The sequence below is a fragment of the Erpetoichthys calabaricus genome, chromosome 9, assembly GCF_900747795.2.
Source record: "Erpetoichthys calabaricus chromosome 9, fErpCal1.3, whole genome shotgun sequence".
Taxonomy (NCBI): Eukaryota; Metazoa; Chordata; class Cladistia; order Polypteriformes; family Polypteridae; genus Erpetoichthys; species Erpetoichthys calabaricus.
In genome coordinates this window covers 79,542,809-79,560,918 of record NC_041402.2, presented here as the reverse complement: position 1 = coordinate 79,560,918, position 18,110 = coordinate 79,542,809, and the positions used below count along the sequence as shown (strand labels likewise).

The window sequence follows — 18,110 nt, the reverse complement described above, 5'->3', positions numbered from 1 at the left end:
CCATGTTTTTATAGACTGTATATTTGTCGTGCAGTAATATAATTGAAAGTTAAGTAGAGCCATGCCACCTTCTGCCTTAGGTCTTTGTAGGGTCGCCCTAGGAATCGGGAATCAGCATTTTTTATACAGCATTTTCAAAATTTTGCCCTATTATTAGATTCTCTGTTCATGAATCATTCTAACCTCAAAATGTCAATCCTACATGCTAAACTTGCTCTTTTGCAGGGGACTTATACGGCATCGATTGCCCTATTAACTAGGATAGATTTTGTCAAATCTTTCTTAATGGAACAAGCAATGTCTGAGCCAGTTCCAAAAAGCAGGATTAGTGAATTATCCTTTTCTTTAGCCTCATGGATCGCAAAATACTTTAACGGTACCAGCCCTTTTTCTGTGAATTGTGATTTGCTTTGGCTGGATTCCCCACTGAACTTTGTTTCTGGAACAGACCCCCAGGACACAGACTTATGTTATAAACACTATCCTTCATGATGTCATCCTCTTCCGCGCTTAATTCAAATATCTTCAATGGTCTCTGCAATCATCAGATGTAAACATTATTGAATATTGATGAGAAGTTCTGGAACACAGGGTGTATTTTCACTTCTTTTATCCCTCAAAGAACTACAAGCTTTTCCCCACATCAATGGTAGAATAACACATTACACACAGTACAAGATTTGTAAGGCAGCATTCCAAAAGGATTAAGGCTGGCCTGCAAAACTTTCTGTTTTGAATTTTTACCCATTATACTCGCTCAAACCCTTTCTTCTTTAACTTCTGTAGCAATAAAAATCCTGAAAAACAGGACTGAATGACTACTGGCCTGCTGCTTTGACATCTGCAGTCATGAAAACCTTTGAGAGACTGGTGTTGGCTCTCCAGAAAGGCATCACAGTTCTCCTATTGGTCCCACTTCAGTTAACCAACCAAGCAAACAGTTCAGTGAATGATGCAGTCAATATGGGTCTGCACTACATCCTGCAACATCTGGACAACCCAGGGACCTATGCAAGGAATCTGCTTGTGGACTTAAGCGCAATGTTTAACACAATCCCACAGAACTCCTCCACTCTAAAGATAGATAGATAGATAGATAGATAGATAGATAGATAGATAGATAGATAGATAGATACTTTATTAATCCCCAAGGGGAAATTCACAATAAACTCACCCAGCTTTCTGTCTCTACCTCCAACTATCAATTGATTACCAATTTCCCCCTCAATATTACATCCTTTCTCTGTACTTAACAATAATGGGTCAGTTGTGGAAGACTTTGTGGGATCTATAATCACCCAGAACTTGACATGGAAGACCAACATAGATTCCTTCATTAAAAAAGATGCAGCAGTGGATGTACTTCCTGTGACAGGAGCTGCTGATTCAGTTCTACACAGAAATCATCAAGTTTGTCCTAAGCTCATCCACACAGTGTGGTTTGGATCAGTAACTAAATATAGCAAGAACAGGCTACAATGAAGGTCTTCTGATCACTGGCACCAGTCTTCCCACCTTACAGGTCCTGTACTCTCTCAGAGTCATGAAATGGGCAGGGAAAATCATCACTGACCCCTCACATCCAGGACACAACTCTTCAAACCTCTCCCATCTGCCAGGTGTTATAGACTAAACTACAAAAATCAAGATCACGCTTACAAATGGTTAATTCTGCTGTCCTTCCTTACACTGGCCAAGAAAATACCAATATTCTTACATATAGCTAATGGTTAGTTCAGTATTCTGTTCATAAGGATTACTTACACACTTTGAAATCAGTGTCCCTCGCAGTTCCTTACTTATCGATGTGTGAAACACTCCCCCCCTAACCCCACACACACACACGATATATACCATTTTGATGTCTAGTTATGTAAACCTTCAAGCTTTCTTGAGGTTCCCCCCTATATTTGGAACTCTAGAAACAAGAAAAAAAAATTAGGCCATTTTTGGACTATTTTGTGCAGATCAGAAGGACTTGAAGTTGTGCATGCCACATGAACTGACTCCAGGGGTTCACCCCAATGGGATATGAGGGGTCAAAGTCCAGCCTTTTCCCAAAAATTGTTGTTACAGTATATGCTATTGTAGGGTTGCAGATCACAAATATATTTTAAATATTTGATTCTTTACCAGTACCTAGCCCTCTTAAAAGACACTCCCAGAAGGTTAAAAATGACAACTTTCAAACATAAGCATGTAAAGTATTGGTTTGGGCTATTTCAAGGTCAGTGCTTACAAATAAGATTTTTTTGATCCGTTACTGGGGATGTAGCCCTCTACTGACTTCTATCAAAGAGTGAAAAAAGACAAACTTCTACAACAATCGAGAATATTTACACTTCACACATTTTAATTGAAACATACATGTTGATATTTTGAATATTTCATGTAACTATTGTTATCTATCATGAAATAAATCATTACACTCCTTATGAACACCCCGAATTTGGGAGGATTACACTAATTCAGACGTTAATTTCTGCATTTATTGTACTGCCTAGCACTTTGTATGAACTTTTACATTCTTTTGTTATGTATTTATATCAAATGTCTACATATCGGCTGTATGCCTGGCATGTAACTAAACCTGGAAAGTCAAAATCCTTGTATGCTACCATGCTTGGCCAATAAATGTGATTCTGATAACAGTATTTCATGCCATATTTATGTTCTGGTGACTCGGTGCCACAGCAGTTTGCGTTGCTGCCCCATGGCACTTGTGCCCGTAGTTTAACCCTCAAGCACATCCCAAAGACGTTTATTTCAATGGTTATTCCAAAGAGGCCAGTGCCAAACCGCGATTATTGCACTGTCCGTCCAGTTTGGTATTGTCCCTCGCGGTTCTCACGTACATTAAGTTGGTCTAAGAATTTTATCTTATGCTAAATGCACTCTGTCCTCTAAAAACCTATACTTTTTAATTGTCTTCTTTACCGCAGTACTTCCTTAAACCATAATGATAACGCGTCAGTGCAGTCTCGTCACGTCCGGGATACGTCCGAGTTACGTAATATGATGTGACACCCCCATTGACATCTGAAGTCCAATACGCTGCTGGAATACAACTCGAATAAAGTTACGCGTTCAAGATTTAGTTTTAGGAATTGTGGGATTGAAATGGCGGCTTGCTACAATACATTTGTGGTACGTAAGGTTGTATTTGTGACAGTTTTCGTTCATGTAATTGCGCAGTTTGAATTAAAACATTAACTTTAGGACATGTTTTTCTGTTTTTACGAGGCTACCTAAGAAGCTAGTCTTTCTGTTTTCTGTGATGATAAATATGATCGCTTTCGTTTCATTTTGAAATATAACATAATCAAATCATAACTGAAGGTTTGAAAGTGTAGTTTGTATCTAGATCTTTGTGTTCATGTCGTAGCATATCAGTTGTCAATCAGTAACTAATTAATGTAGTTGGCTGTCTTTCTGTATTTATATAGAACTGACCGAACTATTCACATGTCAGTAATGTTTTGTTTGCTCAACGTGCATCAGCTAGCACTTTGATTTGTTAATTCGTTTTTTTAAATCATAAATCAATATTCCTTTTCTTCAGGTTTTCTGTTTATCTATAGACTTTTCAGTTGTTGATTAAAATGCTAATAATGTGTATTCTTTTTGCATTAATCATAGATTCTTTGTGGAGCAATAATCAGCCAAGAATAACCATTATGTTTGAACCAGGACTGATTATAGTTGGCATCGTTTCAATATTTTCCATTTAAACAGTTTCAGGTATGCTACATTTTGATTTTTTTTTAGTTATAAATGTATGAAAAATGACATTTGATTCCAAACTGACCTTTTGGTTTGGTAGTTCGTCATTAAGATTTGTATACGTTCAAAGTTGTCTTTATTTCCAACCTGGGACCTCATGTGTAAAACTTGCTTAAGCTAGGAAACGTGCGTAAGCTATTTTCTTACGCCAAAGTCGGGATTTATAAAACACGATCTTGGCGTGAAAATTCCCAAAATAGACGTTAGCTGCGGACCTCCAGAGCTCCACTCCATTGATTTTTTTGTCGCATTATATTATTCGAAACGGTGGCACAGTGGTAGCGCTGCTGCCTTGCAGTAAGGAGACTCGGGTTTGCTTCCCGGGTCCTCCCTGCGTGGAGTTTGCACGTTCTCCCCGTGTCTGCGTGGGGTGCACCGGTTTCCTCCAACAGTCCAAAGACATGCAGGTTAGGTGGACTGGCGATTCTAAATTGTGTGTGTCCTTTTGGCGCCCTGCCCGGGATTGGCTCCTGCCTTGTGCCCTGTGTTGGCAGGGATTGGCTCCAGCAGACCCCGTGACCCTGTGTTCGGATTCAGCAGGTTGGAAAATGGATGGATGGATATATTATACGTCAGTGATTACACCTGGCCACACTACGGATAAGATTAGGGTTGGGGAGGGTTATCTGACCCACCTCAAAAAATGACTTTTGACCATCCATATGGTGTTAGTATTGTAACAGCTCCACTCGTAAGGACAATGAAGTGAACAGTAAATCCCATTTCCTTGCTGATTTTAATGACCCATCAGTCACGATCCAATGTTCTTGAACCAATTATAATAGTTAATTTCACTCAGTACAGGTTTCTTCAAAGTTAGCAGTAACATTGAATTCATATCCTTGATACTGTTTACTAAAAAAGAAGGTTGTGCTGTGTATTGTACATCATAACTGGCAATGACAGCTTTAGCTCTTTTGGAAGATATCACCAATGACTGGCTATAGCAGGTTTGCCAGGAATCAGAATGACTTTTTAACTCCTAGTGATGCCTTGCATAAAACCAGATTTAGACTTCCTGGAGCTGTTCTGTTGGGTTTGTGTGCTGAATTTGAACCTTGATTATGGAGACCATCATGCGCAAATCATGTGACCCCTGCTCTGTTACAGGTTTTTACCTCCTTAGTGTTATTTACATAGAATTCCTAATCTGAATCATGCTTGTTGTAAATGCAGAGGAGTTTAACAGCCATAGGGTATTTGGCGACGGCCACTTTTCAACACAAACTGGCTGACCAGTAAGGAATCTCGTACTCACCCCCAGCTGTGTGAGTATATGTCTGTACGGACAGTATACTTAAGATGTTACCCAGATGCATGCAATATTCTTATTGTTGGGGTGAGTAAACTGAGATTAAAAGGCAATTCATATTCCTAATGTAATCTGCTCAATTTACTGCTTTGATAAAGGCTCCATCACAGAATGAATTGCCTTTGAAAACAGAAAGCATTTTCATTCAATTAATATACAACTAATATGTGACTCTCAAATTTGCCTGACAACCAATGTAGTGCAGCTCAATACACAATTCCTTTATTATTTCAAATAGTAGTATGGAATGCGGACTTCAGAGTCATAACCCATGTGATAGTTGGCTTCTTGGCAAGTAAGCCTATTTGATTGGACTGCATTTAAGTTTACAAACAATTTGTATAATCTATCGTTCAGGCGATAATTGGTACACCAAAAGAGTTAAGATACAGTTTAATGGAAGGCACTCCGGCACACAATCAGTGATAGAACGGACCATTGGTTCATTCATGTTTGGGCTCATTGGGCAGCACACAACTGTACAGTCCCACAAAGGTTTGCCACATTTGTGATAGCACAGAAATATGGATGGCCTCTGGACATCAACACAATTGCAATTTGAAGACATTTTAATTTTGTACGTTGAATGTAAAGAGTCTGTATTGCAACATTGACAATTACTACATGCAGCCTGCTTCTATTCATGCTGTGTACTGAAGGTGGCCTGGGCATTGCATTATGGCATGTTGCCATTACTCTCTCCACTCCGCTGCTCCCACTTTTGTTTTTATTTTTATTTTTTTCTTTTATCTGTGACTTTCACAGCATGGCCAGCAAAAAGAATGTTTTCGCAATTGTCTACTTCAATCAGTAACACTTCAAGTTCATGAACACTTTAGTTTCCATTTCTGACTTAGAAAAATAGGCAAATTTGTATGCTGTATATGGTTATATACAGGTCGTGACGGGAGTGTCAAATAGGGTGTGCATGCATGCATAGTTTTAAGTTGATTCATAAAGAAACTTGGCCTGGCACATGGCATATCGATTTAATAAATCCAATTTTTTTAGTGTGGGTGCACCTTTTTTTTTACCTATTAAGCATAAGCAAAATTTTACTAAGGAACCTAAGCAAAGTTTAATACGTGATGACCCAGATCTCCAATTTAATTGTTTAACTTTTTTGTGAAAAGTAATCTTCTTGAGTCATTTGACATACCTGTTTATTTCTTATAAGGACTCAGCACACATTTTTGGGAATGGAAGTGGATGCCTGTTTGCATCGGCTGGAAGGCAGTGACCCAAATGAACAAGTAGGGGGTTTGATTGTGCGCAAAAAGAGTGCTGCAGCTGAGCAGCATATATTTCGAGCCCCAACTCCCCGAACCTCTCTGCTTGGTCTTGATTTGCTGGCTGCACAGAAACGCAAAGACAGAGAGGAGAAAAATAAACAGGAGGAATTGGAGGAGAAGTGGAAAAAGAAATCCAAGGTGTCCTCATACCGTGATTGGGAAGAAGGCCAAGAAGACTCTAGCTCAGATGAAGAAAATGACAACAAGGATGTGGTAGACAACAGAAGGGAAAGGTAATCTCTATAATTAAATTATTGCACTGTATTAGCTTAGTTTAAAAGTGTAGCTGGTTTTAATATGTAAAACGATTATATTGGACAGCTTATGTATATATTAAATCATGCCTACTTTTATACAGCCTTTTAGGAGTTGCTAGTTTGTGTCTTTGGCTTTAAAATAATAATTAGGTGGATGGGATTCATCTTACACATTCATTTATTGTGCTCTGTTTTGGTGTAAGCAGTAGTTTACCAGAATTCATAATTTTATAGTCCTTTTCTTGCATTCAAAACATGACAGTGCTGTTTCAGTCTGGGTAAATTGGTTTTGGCATTTTAGTTTTAAAAGTATACTGTTGTGACAGATGCCTTTTATTCTGTTGGTAGAAAAAGTTGTAAAAAGCTACTTATGTTTTTTGTTTTATAACAAAAGCATTGCATAACCTTTAACAGTGGATGTGGTTTTAGAAATTTACTCGCTTTGCCTTGCATTAGTAATCTACAGAATGGTAATTCCAGTTCTATTAATTTCTAAACAAATAATTTTAGATTTTAGTAGCAGATTTTTACTGGATTATTCTAATGAAATTAATCTTTATGTTTTAGAAAGTATAGAGTTACAGGTTCAGAGACCCCCTCAAATCCTGGTGGCGTTAGTGAGGAATTTAGACAAAGACACCAGAAGAGGGAGCGAGATCGCAGAGAACATGGAGTTTATGCCTCATCCAAGGAAGATAAAAAACGAGAGCGAGAGAAAACCAGAGAACGTGAACGGAGCCATAGAAGTGAACGAGGTGAAGTGCATATACATAAAACTAAGACGCATTCTTTGGGGAAAAAATGCTTATTGATTTGTTCAGCTTCACATAAAATTTTTTAATTACAATACCAGATGGGTAATTTTGTTGGCACCAGGTTTCCCTTTTTAATTAATGTTTCTTTCTTCTTCTGTAGGTTTTCTTCTTTCTTTATGGTGTGTAAATGGTTTTGTTCATAGAATATTAGCTTTTTTTGCACCTGTTTGTTTTCTGAACCACTTTATGTAGTAAAGGATCACAAGGACACCCACTGCCTTGGCAGCAATTAGTACAGCGTGGCATCCAAACTTCAGAAATAAGCGATACACTTGTACACATACCCCCACATAATCCCAGTGAGCCACAGGAGCATCTACAATGAACCTGCCTGACAGCATATCTTTTGAAGGCGGTGTTATGTTTAGGATATGATATTTTCCAAGCCCAGATTAATTTAACTTAATAGGTTTTTGCAAATGAATAACTTGCCCATTCTCAGTCTGCTATAAGTAGTAGTAGAAGAAAAAGTAGTAGTACTGTTGTGACATTTATAAACTACAGTGAAATTTGTGGTTGCATGTCCAACCAACATACAACATGCCACTGTCAAGTGTTATAGTAAACAACTTCATCTTATTTAATTGATAGCACAAATGGTCTTTCATCATCTTCTTCTTTCGTCTGCTTCCATTTAGGGATCACCATTGCAGACCATCTGTCTCCATCTATCCCTGTCTTCTACCATACCGACTGCCTTCATGTCCTCCCTCACCACATCCACAAACCTACCCTTTGGCCTTCCGCTTTTCCTCTTGCCTGGTGGTTCCATCCTCAACATTGTTTTCCAGATGTCTCTCATCTGCATGTTCCCAAACCATGTCAATCTAGCCTCCCTCACTTGGTCACCAAACTGTCGTACCTGTGTCATCTCTCTAATATACTCATTTCTAATCCTGTCTACCCTTGTCACTCCGAGTGAAAATCGTAGTATCTGCAACTCTTCCACTTCCAAGCTCTGCTACTTCCAAGCTCTGCCTCCTGCCTTTTCGTCAGTGCCACCATTTCCAAACCATACAACATGGCTGGTCTCAGTACCATTTTATAGACCTTCCCTTTCACTCTTGCAGTTACTCTTCTATCACAAATCACTCTTCTCCACCCAATCCACCCTGCCTGCTCTGTCTTCTTCATTTCTCAGCCACTCTCCCTGTTGCTCTTGACTGATCTGGTATGGACATTCTGTTTCTCATCTGTATGTTTGATTTGGCAAAGGTTTTATTTTGGATGCCTACCTGACACAACCCTCCCCAAATTACCTGAGCTTGGGACCAGCACTAAAACCAGATTGGCTTGTGTGACTCTTGTGGCTGGGTTCCAAATGGTCTGTAAACTGATCTTCAGTTATACTTCCTGTTTCTTAAACCTTGAAAAAATCCCGAGGAAAAAAAAAACAAAACAACTTTTCTCTTGGTGGACTGTGCCTAATACATCTAAGAGATATTCACTACATATTTATGTCACCATTACTACTTCCTATTCATCTGGACTTGGCTTGTTTCTCAGTACATTTAAAAATAATCAACTAAATTATTGTATAGCTTATACTGTTGTTCTATTCAATGCTCCTGTAATAAAAAATTAATATTCTTGAATATCTTAACAACAGAGTGGTTCATAGGAGAAATGTAAGCCAGATACAAAGCCATTATAGACTTAAGTTGCCAAACTCCACTTTTTCAGATTATTTTATAATTTCATTCTTCTTCCAGTTAAAGGTTTACTGTTTTTGTATTGCTTACAATTTTTTTTTTAAAGTAATAAAGTTTGGATGTGACAGTTGCTCATTTGTGTTGTCCGGACAGGTGACTGGGATCGCAGTTACAGAAGCGGCAGCAATAGCCGTTCAGAGCGAGGGGATCGGAGTGAGCGGGATCATTCAGAGAGAAGTAACAAGGGTGGAAGGAGAGATGAGCCAGATACTCCTCGACATCGACCTAAAGGTCAGTCCTGATAGGTTGTGTTATTTTTTTTTTTTAAATATAGTTAATAAAAAAGTAGCTTTTTATTTAGCTGCTCTGCTTTTTGGGAGTGATATATAAAGACATCAATACAATGATTTGAAGTAAAATGATGAAAATCATAAAGCTGTTTGTGTGTTCTTTTGAGTATTTAGAATTCTTGGGAGAGAGATTGTCGCATCCAGATATGTCATTTAAGCCACAAAGTGTACTGATGTCATGCTAAACAGTTAGACAATTAAGCTCTTACTGTTCTAGCAATGAAGAACAATGTCAGAGTTCAAATGTCAGAAACAGTGTATTAATTGTTCTGCGTTGTACATCTTAATATTGCAGAGGAAGACTTTCAAACAAGGTGAAATATTTCTTGGGTGGGGGTTAATTTATTTTATTTATAGAACATCATGTAAATATATTGTTTTTTGTTTGTAAACCTGTATTAGCTGCTGTTGATTTAAGATTTGTAAAGTATTCTAGGTGAGCTGATTTCAATTGGCAACTATTTTGTGTAAATCACTTTGGGACATTTAAAGTAGTAACATAGTGACATTTTATTCTTTAAACACTTAAAAAATACTGATGCTGAAGGAGCACAAATTTTTTACTGAATATTAATATACAGTGGAACCTCGGTTCACGAACATCTCGGTACACGTACAAATCAGTTTACGACCAAAAAGTTTGCCAAACTTTTGCCTCGGTTCATGACCACACACTCGGTATACGAACAAGCCAGTTTCCCTTTCGGTTTGTGCGTGCCGATGATTTCCGCACATGTTGCATTGTTCTCGGTCAGACGTGCGTCCTTGCATGTGCGTGCGTGCTTTTGCTGTGAACTCTTTGTGCTCTATTTCATTTCCCTTACGGTTCGTACGCGCCGATTACTGTATTTAAGCACATGTTCAGCCTCTCCCTGTTCATTGTTCTCAGTCAGACGTGCGTGCTTTACCTGTGAACTCTTTGTGCTCTACAGTATTTCGTGTGCTTTTGCAGTTAACCGTGGCTTCTAAGCAAGTTAAGAGTGGTGGAAGAAAGTTATGCAGAAAATTGAAATCGAAGTAAAGAAAGAAATTATTGAACAGTATGAGAGTGCCGTTCGTGTTACTGATCTTGCCGCCGAGTACAAGAAGTCAAAATCTACAATTTCGACTATTCTACAGTAGAAAGAATCTATTAAAGCAGTTGATGTTGCAAAAGGAGTTACAGCGTTAACCAGGCAGAGGCCTCAAGTGCTGGAAGAGGTGGAAAAACTGTTGCTAGTGTGGCTGAACGAGAAGCAACTTGCAGGTGATAGCGTAAGGGAGGCGATGTTATGCGAGAAAGCCAGGAAGATTCATGGTGATTTGCTGCAAAACTATCCTTCTACGAGTGGCAAAAGTGAGGAATTTAAAGCCAGTAGATGATGGTTTGAAAAGTTTCGCAAGAGAATTGGCATTCATAGTGTGGTAAGGCATGGAGAGGCTGCTAGTTCCGACGCTGAAGCTGCGAAAGAATTCATGAAAAATTTCACAAAATTAGTAGAGGATGAAGGCTACATCCCGCAACAAGTCTTCAACTGCGACGAGACCGGATTGTTCTCCACCCAGTTCCTCCTCACTTCATGCCAGAACTCAACTCATGCAAGGTTAGTAGTTTTCTTGGTGGTTTATGGTTAGTTTTTGTATTACGGATTTTTCAAATGTTCATTTTTCGGTTCGTAGTGTGAATTATTGCAATGTTACTTTTCTTGGTTGTTTATTAAATTTCTGATTTTGCAAATGTTCATTTTTTTCCCTGTGCTTAAAACTCATTAAAAAAAAGTTTACACAGCGATCAGGTTGTATGGCTATTAGCGTGAACTCCTGCAATGTTACTTTCTTGGTTGCTTATGATGGGCTTTTAAACAAAGTTCGGATTTGTTCAAATGTTCCTCTTTTTCCCCTGTGCTTAAAACTCATTTAAAAAGAGTGTTTACAGCGATCAGGTCATAAGGCTACAGTATAGCGCGAACTCTTGCAATGTTAGTTTTCTTTGTTGTTCAAGGTTTTCTCAGTGTTGCTCAATGTTTTTACATTTAGTTTACTATTACGCTGTGCATTCTATGGTTTAATTAACTATATTTGTGCTTAAAAACTTAAAAAAAAATATATACATACAGTTCATATGGTCTGGAACAGATTAATTGTATTCACATACAATCCTATGGGGGAAATTGCTTCGGTTCACGACCAAATCGGTTTACGACCAGAGTTTTGGAACAAATTATGGTCATGAACCGAGGTTCCACTGTAAAACCAAAAGATTAAATAAAAATGGTAGTGAGTTATAAGTTTCAATGACAAGATTATTATTTGATCAGTAAGAACATATTTTAAGATTTAGAAATCAGTGTAAATAATTATTTTTCTGACAGTGTTGATTGATAGATTCTTTAGTTATGGTAATTATGGAGTTTGTAAATAAGTGTTGACAAAGTGCTACCAGTGAAAACTCTTTACAACAGCTATTGGACTGTAGATGCCTTGGGTGTCATGCATGATCGTGGTTTTGTTAAACGCTGCAGCCAGGCATCCTGTTGCTATTTTCTCTGCCTTAGCTGTGCAAGATTCCTATCTTTTTTTAAAAAAAAAAAAAAAAAACCAAAGTTGCTGTCACTTTATGAAATCTGGTTGATTTTTTTGAATGAATACAGTAATCCCTCCTCCATTGCGGGGGTTGCGTTCCAGAGCCACCCGCGAAATAAGAAAATCCGCGAAGTAGAAACCATATGTTTATATGGTTATTTTTATATTGTCATGCTTGGGTCACAGATTTGCGCAGAAACACAGGAGGTTGTAGAGAGACAGGAACGTTATTCAAACACTGCAAACAAACATTTGTCTCTTTTTCAAAAGTTTAAACTGTGCTCCATGACAAGACAGAGACGACAGTTCTGTCTCACAATTAAAAGAATGCAAACATATCTTCCTCTTCAAAGGAGTGCGTGTCAGGAGCACAGAATGTCACATAGATAGAGAAAACAATCTCTAGCAAACAAATCAATAGGGCTGTTTGGCTTTTAAGTATGCGAAGCACCGCGGCACAAAGCTGTTGAAGGCGGCAGCTCACACCCCCTCCGTCAGGAGCAGGGAGAGAGAGATAGAGAGAGACAGAGTTTGTTTTTCAGTCAAAAATCAATATGTGCCCTTCGAGCTTTTAAGTATGCGAAGCACCGTGCAGCATGTCGTTTCAGGAAGCAGCTGCACAAAAGATAGCAACGTGAAGATAACCTTCAGCATTTTTAGACGAGCGTCCGTATCGTCTAGGTGTGTGAACAGCCCCCCTGCTCAATCCCCCTACGTCAGGATCAGAGAAAGTCAGCGCAAGAGACAGAGAAAAGTAAGCTGGGTAGCTTCTCAGCCATCTGCCAATAGCGTCCCTTGTATGAAGTCAACTGGGCAAACCAACTGATGAAGCATGTACCAGAAATTAAAAGACCCATTGTCCGCAGAAATCCGCGAACCAGCAAAAAATCCGCGATATATATTTAAATATGCTTACATATAAAATCCGCGATGGAGTGAAGCCGCGAAAGGCGAAGCGCGATATAGCGAGGGATCACTGTAATATGAACGCTCACTGGCTTCTAATAATGATGCTTACCATTTATTCTTTAAAGGATAAGTTTTGAATTTCTCAAGTCAGTTATTTCTTCAGAATCATGGTATATATTAATTTGTCACATAAAACTGTGTTCTGAAGTGAATTGTATTTTATAAATTTAAAAAATACTTTGTTCTCGTAGTTTACAATGAGGCTGATCCATGTGTTCAGATTATACATATATTGCAAAAAACAGTGCATCTGTTTCATTTTACAATGCAAGATTTTAAGATGCAAATGCAAACACCAAACCATTGTTGTGAGATTCAGCCATTTTAAAAGGAGACTTGCTGTGAGACTTATCTTTTCACCAACTTCCCTGTTCCCGTTACTCTGTGGTAACCTTGTTCGCTCTCTGACATGTAGATCGCTAGACAATAAGAACTGAAAAAAATAACACTTATGATCGCATATACTTTTTCACTATAAGGAAGATGCAGCCTGCTCCAGTTGGACTGATAAAGCATGTGTGTGATTCAGTAACAGAAAAGATTGAGCCTGCATAGCATGCAATGTAATGACAAGAATTGAGCAGACATTATAGGCCTACATCCAGTGCTTGAACAGGAGAAAATTGGTACGGCTTATTGGTTCATGCTGCCCTTACTTCAAGTCTTCCCTCCCTCCCTCCATCCATCTTACTAACCCCTCTTCTGCAAAGAGAATTATCTGCATTTTAACATTGGCAAAACCAAGGAAGTGATTATTGACTTTCGCCACACCAAAGAGCCTCTATGTCCGGTCACTATTCAAGAAGTGGATGTAGGGGGAGGGGTGTAAAGGGGGGGGTCCACATTAATGACGGGTTGGACTGGTCTCAGAAGACAGAGGAACTATTAAAGAAAGTACAGAACATGCTCCTTTTCCTTAGGAGACAGTGTTCCTTTAATATGGGACGTGACATCCTTCACATCTTCTTCAATTCTGTGATGGCCAGTGCAATTTTTCCATGCTATGGTGTGCTGGGCTGATAACATTGCTTCAAGAGGGGCCCATGAATCAACAAGCTTGGTTATATGATGCTCTCTGCACCCTTTGGAGGTAGCAAAGGAGAGAATTAAAGTAAAACTGAATGCCATTATGAAGAATGCTGCACATCCTCTCTCTGACACACTAACACTGATTAGATTATTACAACTATTCAGCAGAAGCATGTCAAGAAACAGTACTGGGGCTCTTTTATACCAACAGCAGTACACCTGCATAATTTCTCACTGAGACTGTAACGGCTAAGTCCAAACTTTTCTTTCTTTTGCATGTTCTTGTTTTATACTCATTTTGGTGTGTGTTCATACCAAAGTGTGTGTGTATATTTTATTTACTTACTTATCTACCTATTTATGTGTTTATTTATTTTAAGAGCTTCTGTAAAAAGCCATATTTCCCCCTGGGGACAAATAAAGTTGTATCTCTATATATATCCAGGGCAAGGGCACGGTCCAGTGGAACCTATGGCAGCAAGCATTGAACTGCAGACAGAAAGGTCCCCGGAAAGGGCACCAGTCTATCACAGTGCGAACACACACACAACACACACTATTGAGCCAATATAGCAACACCAGTTCATTGAAGTTTAATCAGGTGGGTGTTTCGTAAGTTCAGTACAGATGTTTTAACAAAGACAGAATGGACACCACCAGAAAATAAAAGGGTAAAAACTTAACCAAATGTATTTATTTTTTCAAACCAAGAAAGTTAATGAGCATTTATTCATGTCTTGAGATTACACAGACATTTTAAAGCAGCTTGTACATGTCATTTTCAGACAAAAAAACAGAGAGATTCTGCCATTTTAAAAGAATAACAGCTGTGTGCTCCCTCAGTGCTTGTTTTCCTCTGCTTCCTTCCTTCCTTTCACCTCCAGGGACTTGGTTTCTTCTCAGTAAACTTTTCATGCCACATGCTTAGTATCACGTTGGTTTACATTTGTATATATGCAAGAACTCCTACCACAAATTCACTGTTGTCACACAAGCAAATAGAAAACACATCTTTACCTCAAGAAAAGACCAGGAATATGCGCTAAAATAATTATTTCCAGATCCCCTTTGTTGCCACAAATGTGTCGGAAACACAGAATTCATTTTTTTTCTTGTATCAAAACTTTTGCCTCTTCAAAGTAAAATTATTCAGTAAGATTTTAGGCTTTTATTTTCTGGTGGTGCTCCATAGCTTCCATTAGAAAACACCAGGGTGGGCAAAATATTCTTAAAAATTTGTAGAAAATTTAAAAAAAACAGTTTTGTATGGCAAAAGAAGAAATAACTTCAACTTGAAAAATACCAAACTTATCTTTGAAGATGAAAGGTGAGGTTTTAATCATTCTCTGTTTCTGCATAATGAATATTTTAGTTTAATAACATAACTGAAGACGTCACTTGGTTTTATTAATAAATACATTTAAGGAGAAAAGGATCCAGGAATCTGCAGTCTTGACACAGAAGCACTGATTGATGTGTCCTGGGATTTCAAACCAGCTGACCTTAAACATATTAGAGTAAAACCTCAAATGGGTAACATCATGAAAGGAAGAAACCTTTTCATGATTCATTGTTTACACTAATGATAACTAATGCTGAGCTCACTGATACTTTTCATCCTCCATTTTCTTTTATAGTGGAATATGTACAAAAATCATGAAATTCCAGTTTGCCTGATGGTTTGTATATCACTCTGTCTGAAACTGTTATTTGTGTCACTTTTTCAATTGCTTTCTACACGAGTTTCTACATTATTTTTGTGTGTTTGCATTTACTTTGTTTAAGATCACCTTTTTATTTTGTTTGTTTTATAGATTCTGCTACGCCATCTCGTTCCAGCTGGGATGAAGATGATAGTGGGTATGGAAGCTCTAGATGTTCTCAGTGGGAATCACCAACACCATCCCGTAGAGAATCTGAGAGGAGCCAGCTCACACCTTCAAGTCGAGGGAGTGAGAGAAAGGACAGGGATAGGTGAGTAATTTGGAAATCTTTATGGGTTAGTTTTAAAATTTTACACAAACTGAATAGGTAATCTTGCCACAATTAATTTATGAACCAATGTAATAAGTGGCTAGGCATATGAATGAAAGCATCTGTTTTTATTTTTTTTTTTTAAAGATCTGTGAAGAGTCGATACCCTGATGATACTCCTCTGCCAACCCCTTCTTACAAATATAATGAGTGGGCCAATGACAGAAGACATTTAGGATCTACTCCGCGACTCTCCCGTGGTAAAGGTAATTGCAATATTAGGCATATACCATATGTAAATTATGAGCTATACAAGTAATGCATTTCTCTATTTACTTGGTGATCATTATTTTTTCACAAATTATATTTTTTGTATTTTAATTATACTCAAATCTCAACAAAGTTTCTCTAGTTAATAATGTTAGGACCTTTCAGGGGAAGACTTTTATGAATATTGAGTTCAGTCCAAGGCCTGTATTTTAAGCTTTTAAATTCAAGGTTCTCAAATGCATTATTCACAGCAGCTAAACTGTAATTACAAAGAAGTTACATTGGTTAGATTTGATTATATTTTTAAATTGTTATTAAATTACTCGGATGCCTTTATATTTGTGGTGGCACATTAAATTAAAAAAAGTGCATTTCTACTTTGAGTTTTGAGCTCTGTGCCTTCAGTTTATGAGATGGGGTTGGTTGCTAACCCCATAAAATCCCAGCTGTATGACATAAAGTGTTGGTTTCCACTCCTCCTCCAGTAATGTTTATCATCTTAAATGAAACAAACTAAAAATGCAGGAATTAATACAAAATGAATGTAATTATGTGTGAATTGATTGATTAGTTGTTCAAATTCAGGTAGAGAAAAATACATTTTATTTGTGTTACATCTTGCTTATAATTTGGTAATCATGTATTCATTGTAAATACTGAAAAAGCCATGTGTTGGCCACAAGATTCACTTGTAATAGTTAACATAGTAGAGTAGGTTAAGGAAAATTTTTTTATTTTTTTTTTTGTTCTTAAATGTTTCTTTTTCTTATTATGACTAAGAAATATTTTTAGTGATAAATAGATGACACTTTTTAAGACTGTTTATTGTGTTGTTTAAAGGGAGAAGGGAGGTAGGCGAAGATGGAATCACTTTTGAGAATGAAGAGGAAAAAGAGCAGTGGGAAGAGGATCAGAGGGTATGTAACGTATGGCCTACACTTACACATATTAAGCCAGTTTATAGAACCCATCGCTCATATCTTTGTGATGTTGGTGAAAGCTGAGTTCTCCACAGAAAAATCTTCACACAAAGTAAACATGCAAAGTTCACGCAGAGGTGACCCATTTCATTGCAATGTTGTTTAAATGACAGCCAGACAAAGAAAACAATATAATCTTTACCCTCTTATTACCCAGAGCAGGTGTTACTCGCAATGTTTTCCTGGGTACTAGAGCAAACGGCTCCCAAAATATTGCTTTGTTGCCAGATAACCACCTCATACATAATCTCCCTTACTACACCATTATCTATTGTAAAAAGTACACTTAACCAAAAATACCTTTATTCAAACACTGTTAGTTGGCTTTAAAAAACTGCCAAGACATTTTCCGTGGAGTCTGAACATTCTTCCTAAACGTGCTCAATTGTTCTTCCACATGGCGACTTGGTTTGTTTTGGTTTAGTGACTTTTTATCGGTGCATGAATGTGCACCCATCCAGGGATGATTCCTGCTTTGTGTGTAATGTTGCCATGATAGGCTAGTCTGTAGCTTTATATATATAATAAACTAGCAAAATACCCGCGCTTCGCAGCGGAGAAGTAGTGTGTTAAAGAGGTTATGAAAAAGTAAAGGAAACATTTTAAAAATAACGTAACATGATTGTCAATGTAATTGTGTTGTCATTGTTATGAGTGTTGCTGTCATATATATATATATATATATATATATATATATAATATATATGTATATATATATATAATATTTTTATATATATATATATTATATATATATATATATATATATATATATATATATATATATATATATATATATATATATATATATATTATATATATATATATATAAATATATATATATAATATATTATATATATATATATTA

The 18,110-nt window shown here is 37.5% G+C and overlaps 1 protein-coding gene across 2 annotated transcripts in view; it reads left to right on the top strand.

Annotated features, from left to right (window-relative positions):
• Window positions 1-3,012: 3,012 nt before the first annotated feature.
• The window catches only part of dhx38 (DEAH (Asp-Glu-Ala-His) box polypeptide 38), a 114,672-nt gene continuing 99,574 nt past the window's right edge, over window positions 3,013-18,110 (top strand). The window contains exons 1-8 of one of the 2 annotated variants that reach the window (XM_051932061.1): window positions 3,013-3,147; window positions 3,640-3,741; window positions 6,273-6,620; window positions 7,212-7,399; window positions 9,265-9,402; window positions 15,836-15,995; window positions 16,143-16,261; window positions 17,106-17,182. In XM_051932061.1, coding sequence (XP_051788021.1) covers window positions 6,295-6,620; window positions 7,212-7,399; window positions 9,265-9,402; window positions 15,836-15,995; window positions 16,143-16,261; window positions 17,106-17,182 — 1,008 coding nt within the window. In that variant the 5' untranslated portion in view covers window positions 3,013-3,147; window positions 3,640-3,741; window positions 6,273-6,294. The remainder of the gene's footprint in view (window positions 3,148-3,639; window positions 3,742-6,272; window positions 6,621-7,211; window positions 7,400-9,264; window positions 9,403-15,835; window positions 15,996-16,142; window positions 16,262-17,105; window positions 17,183-18,110) is intronic. The other variant, XM_051932062.1, reaches the window with a different exon arrangement.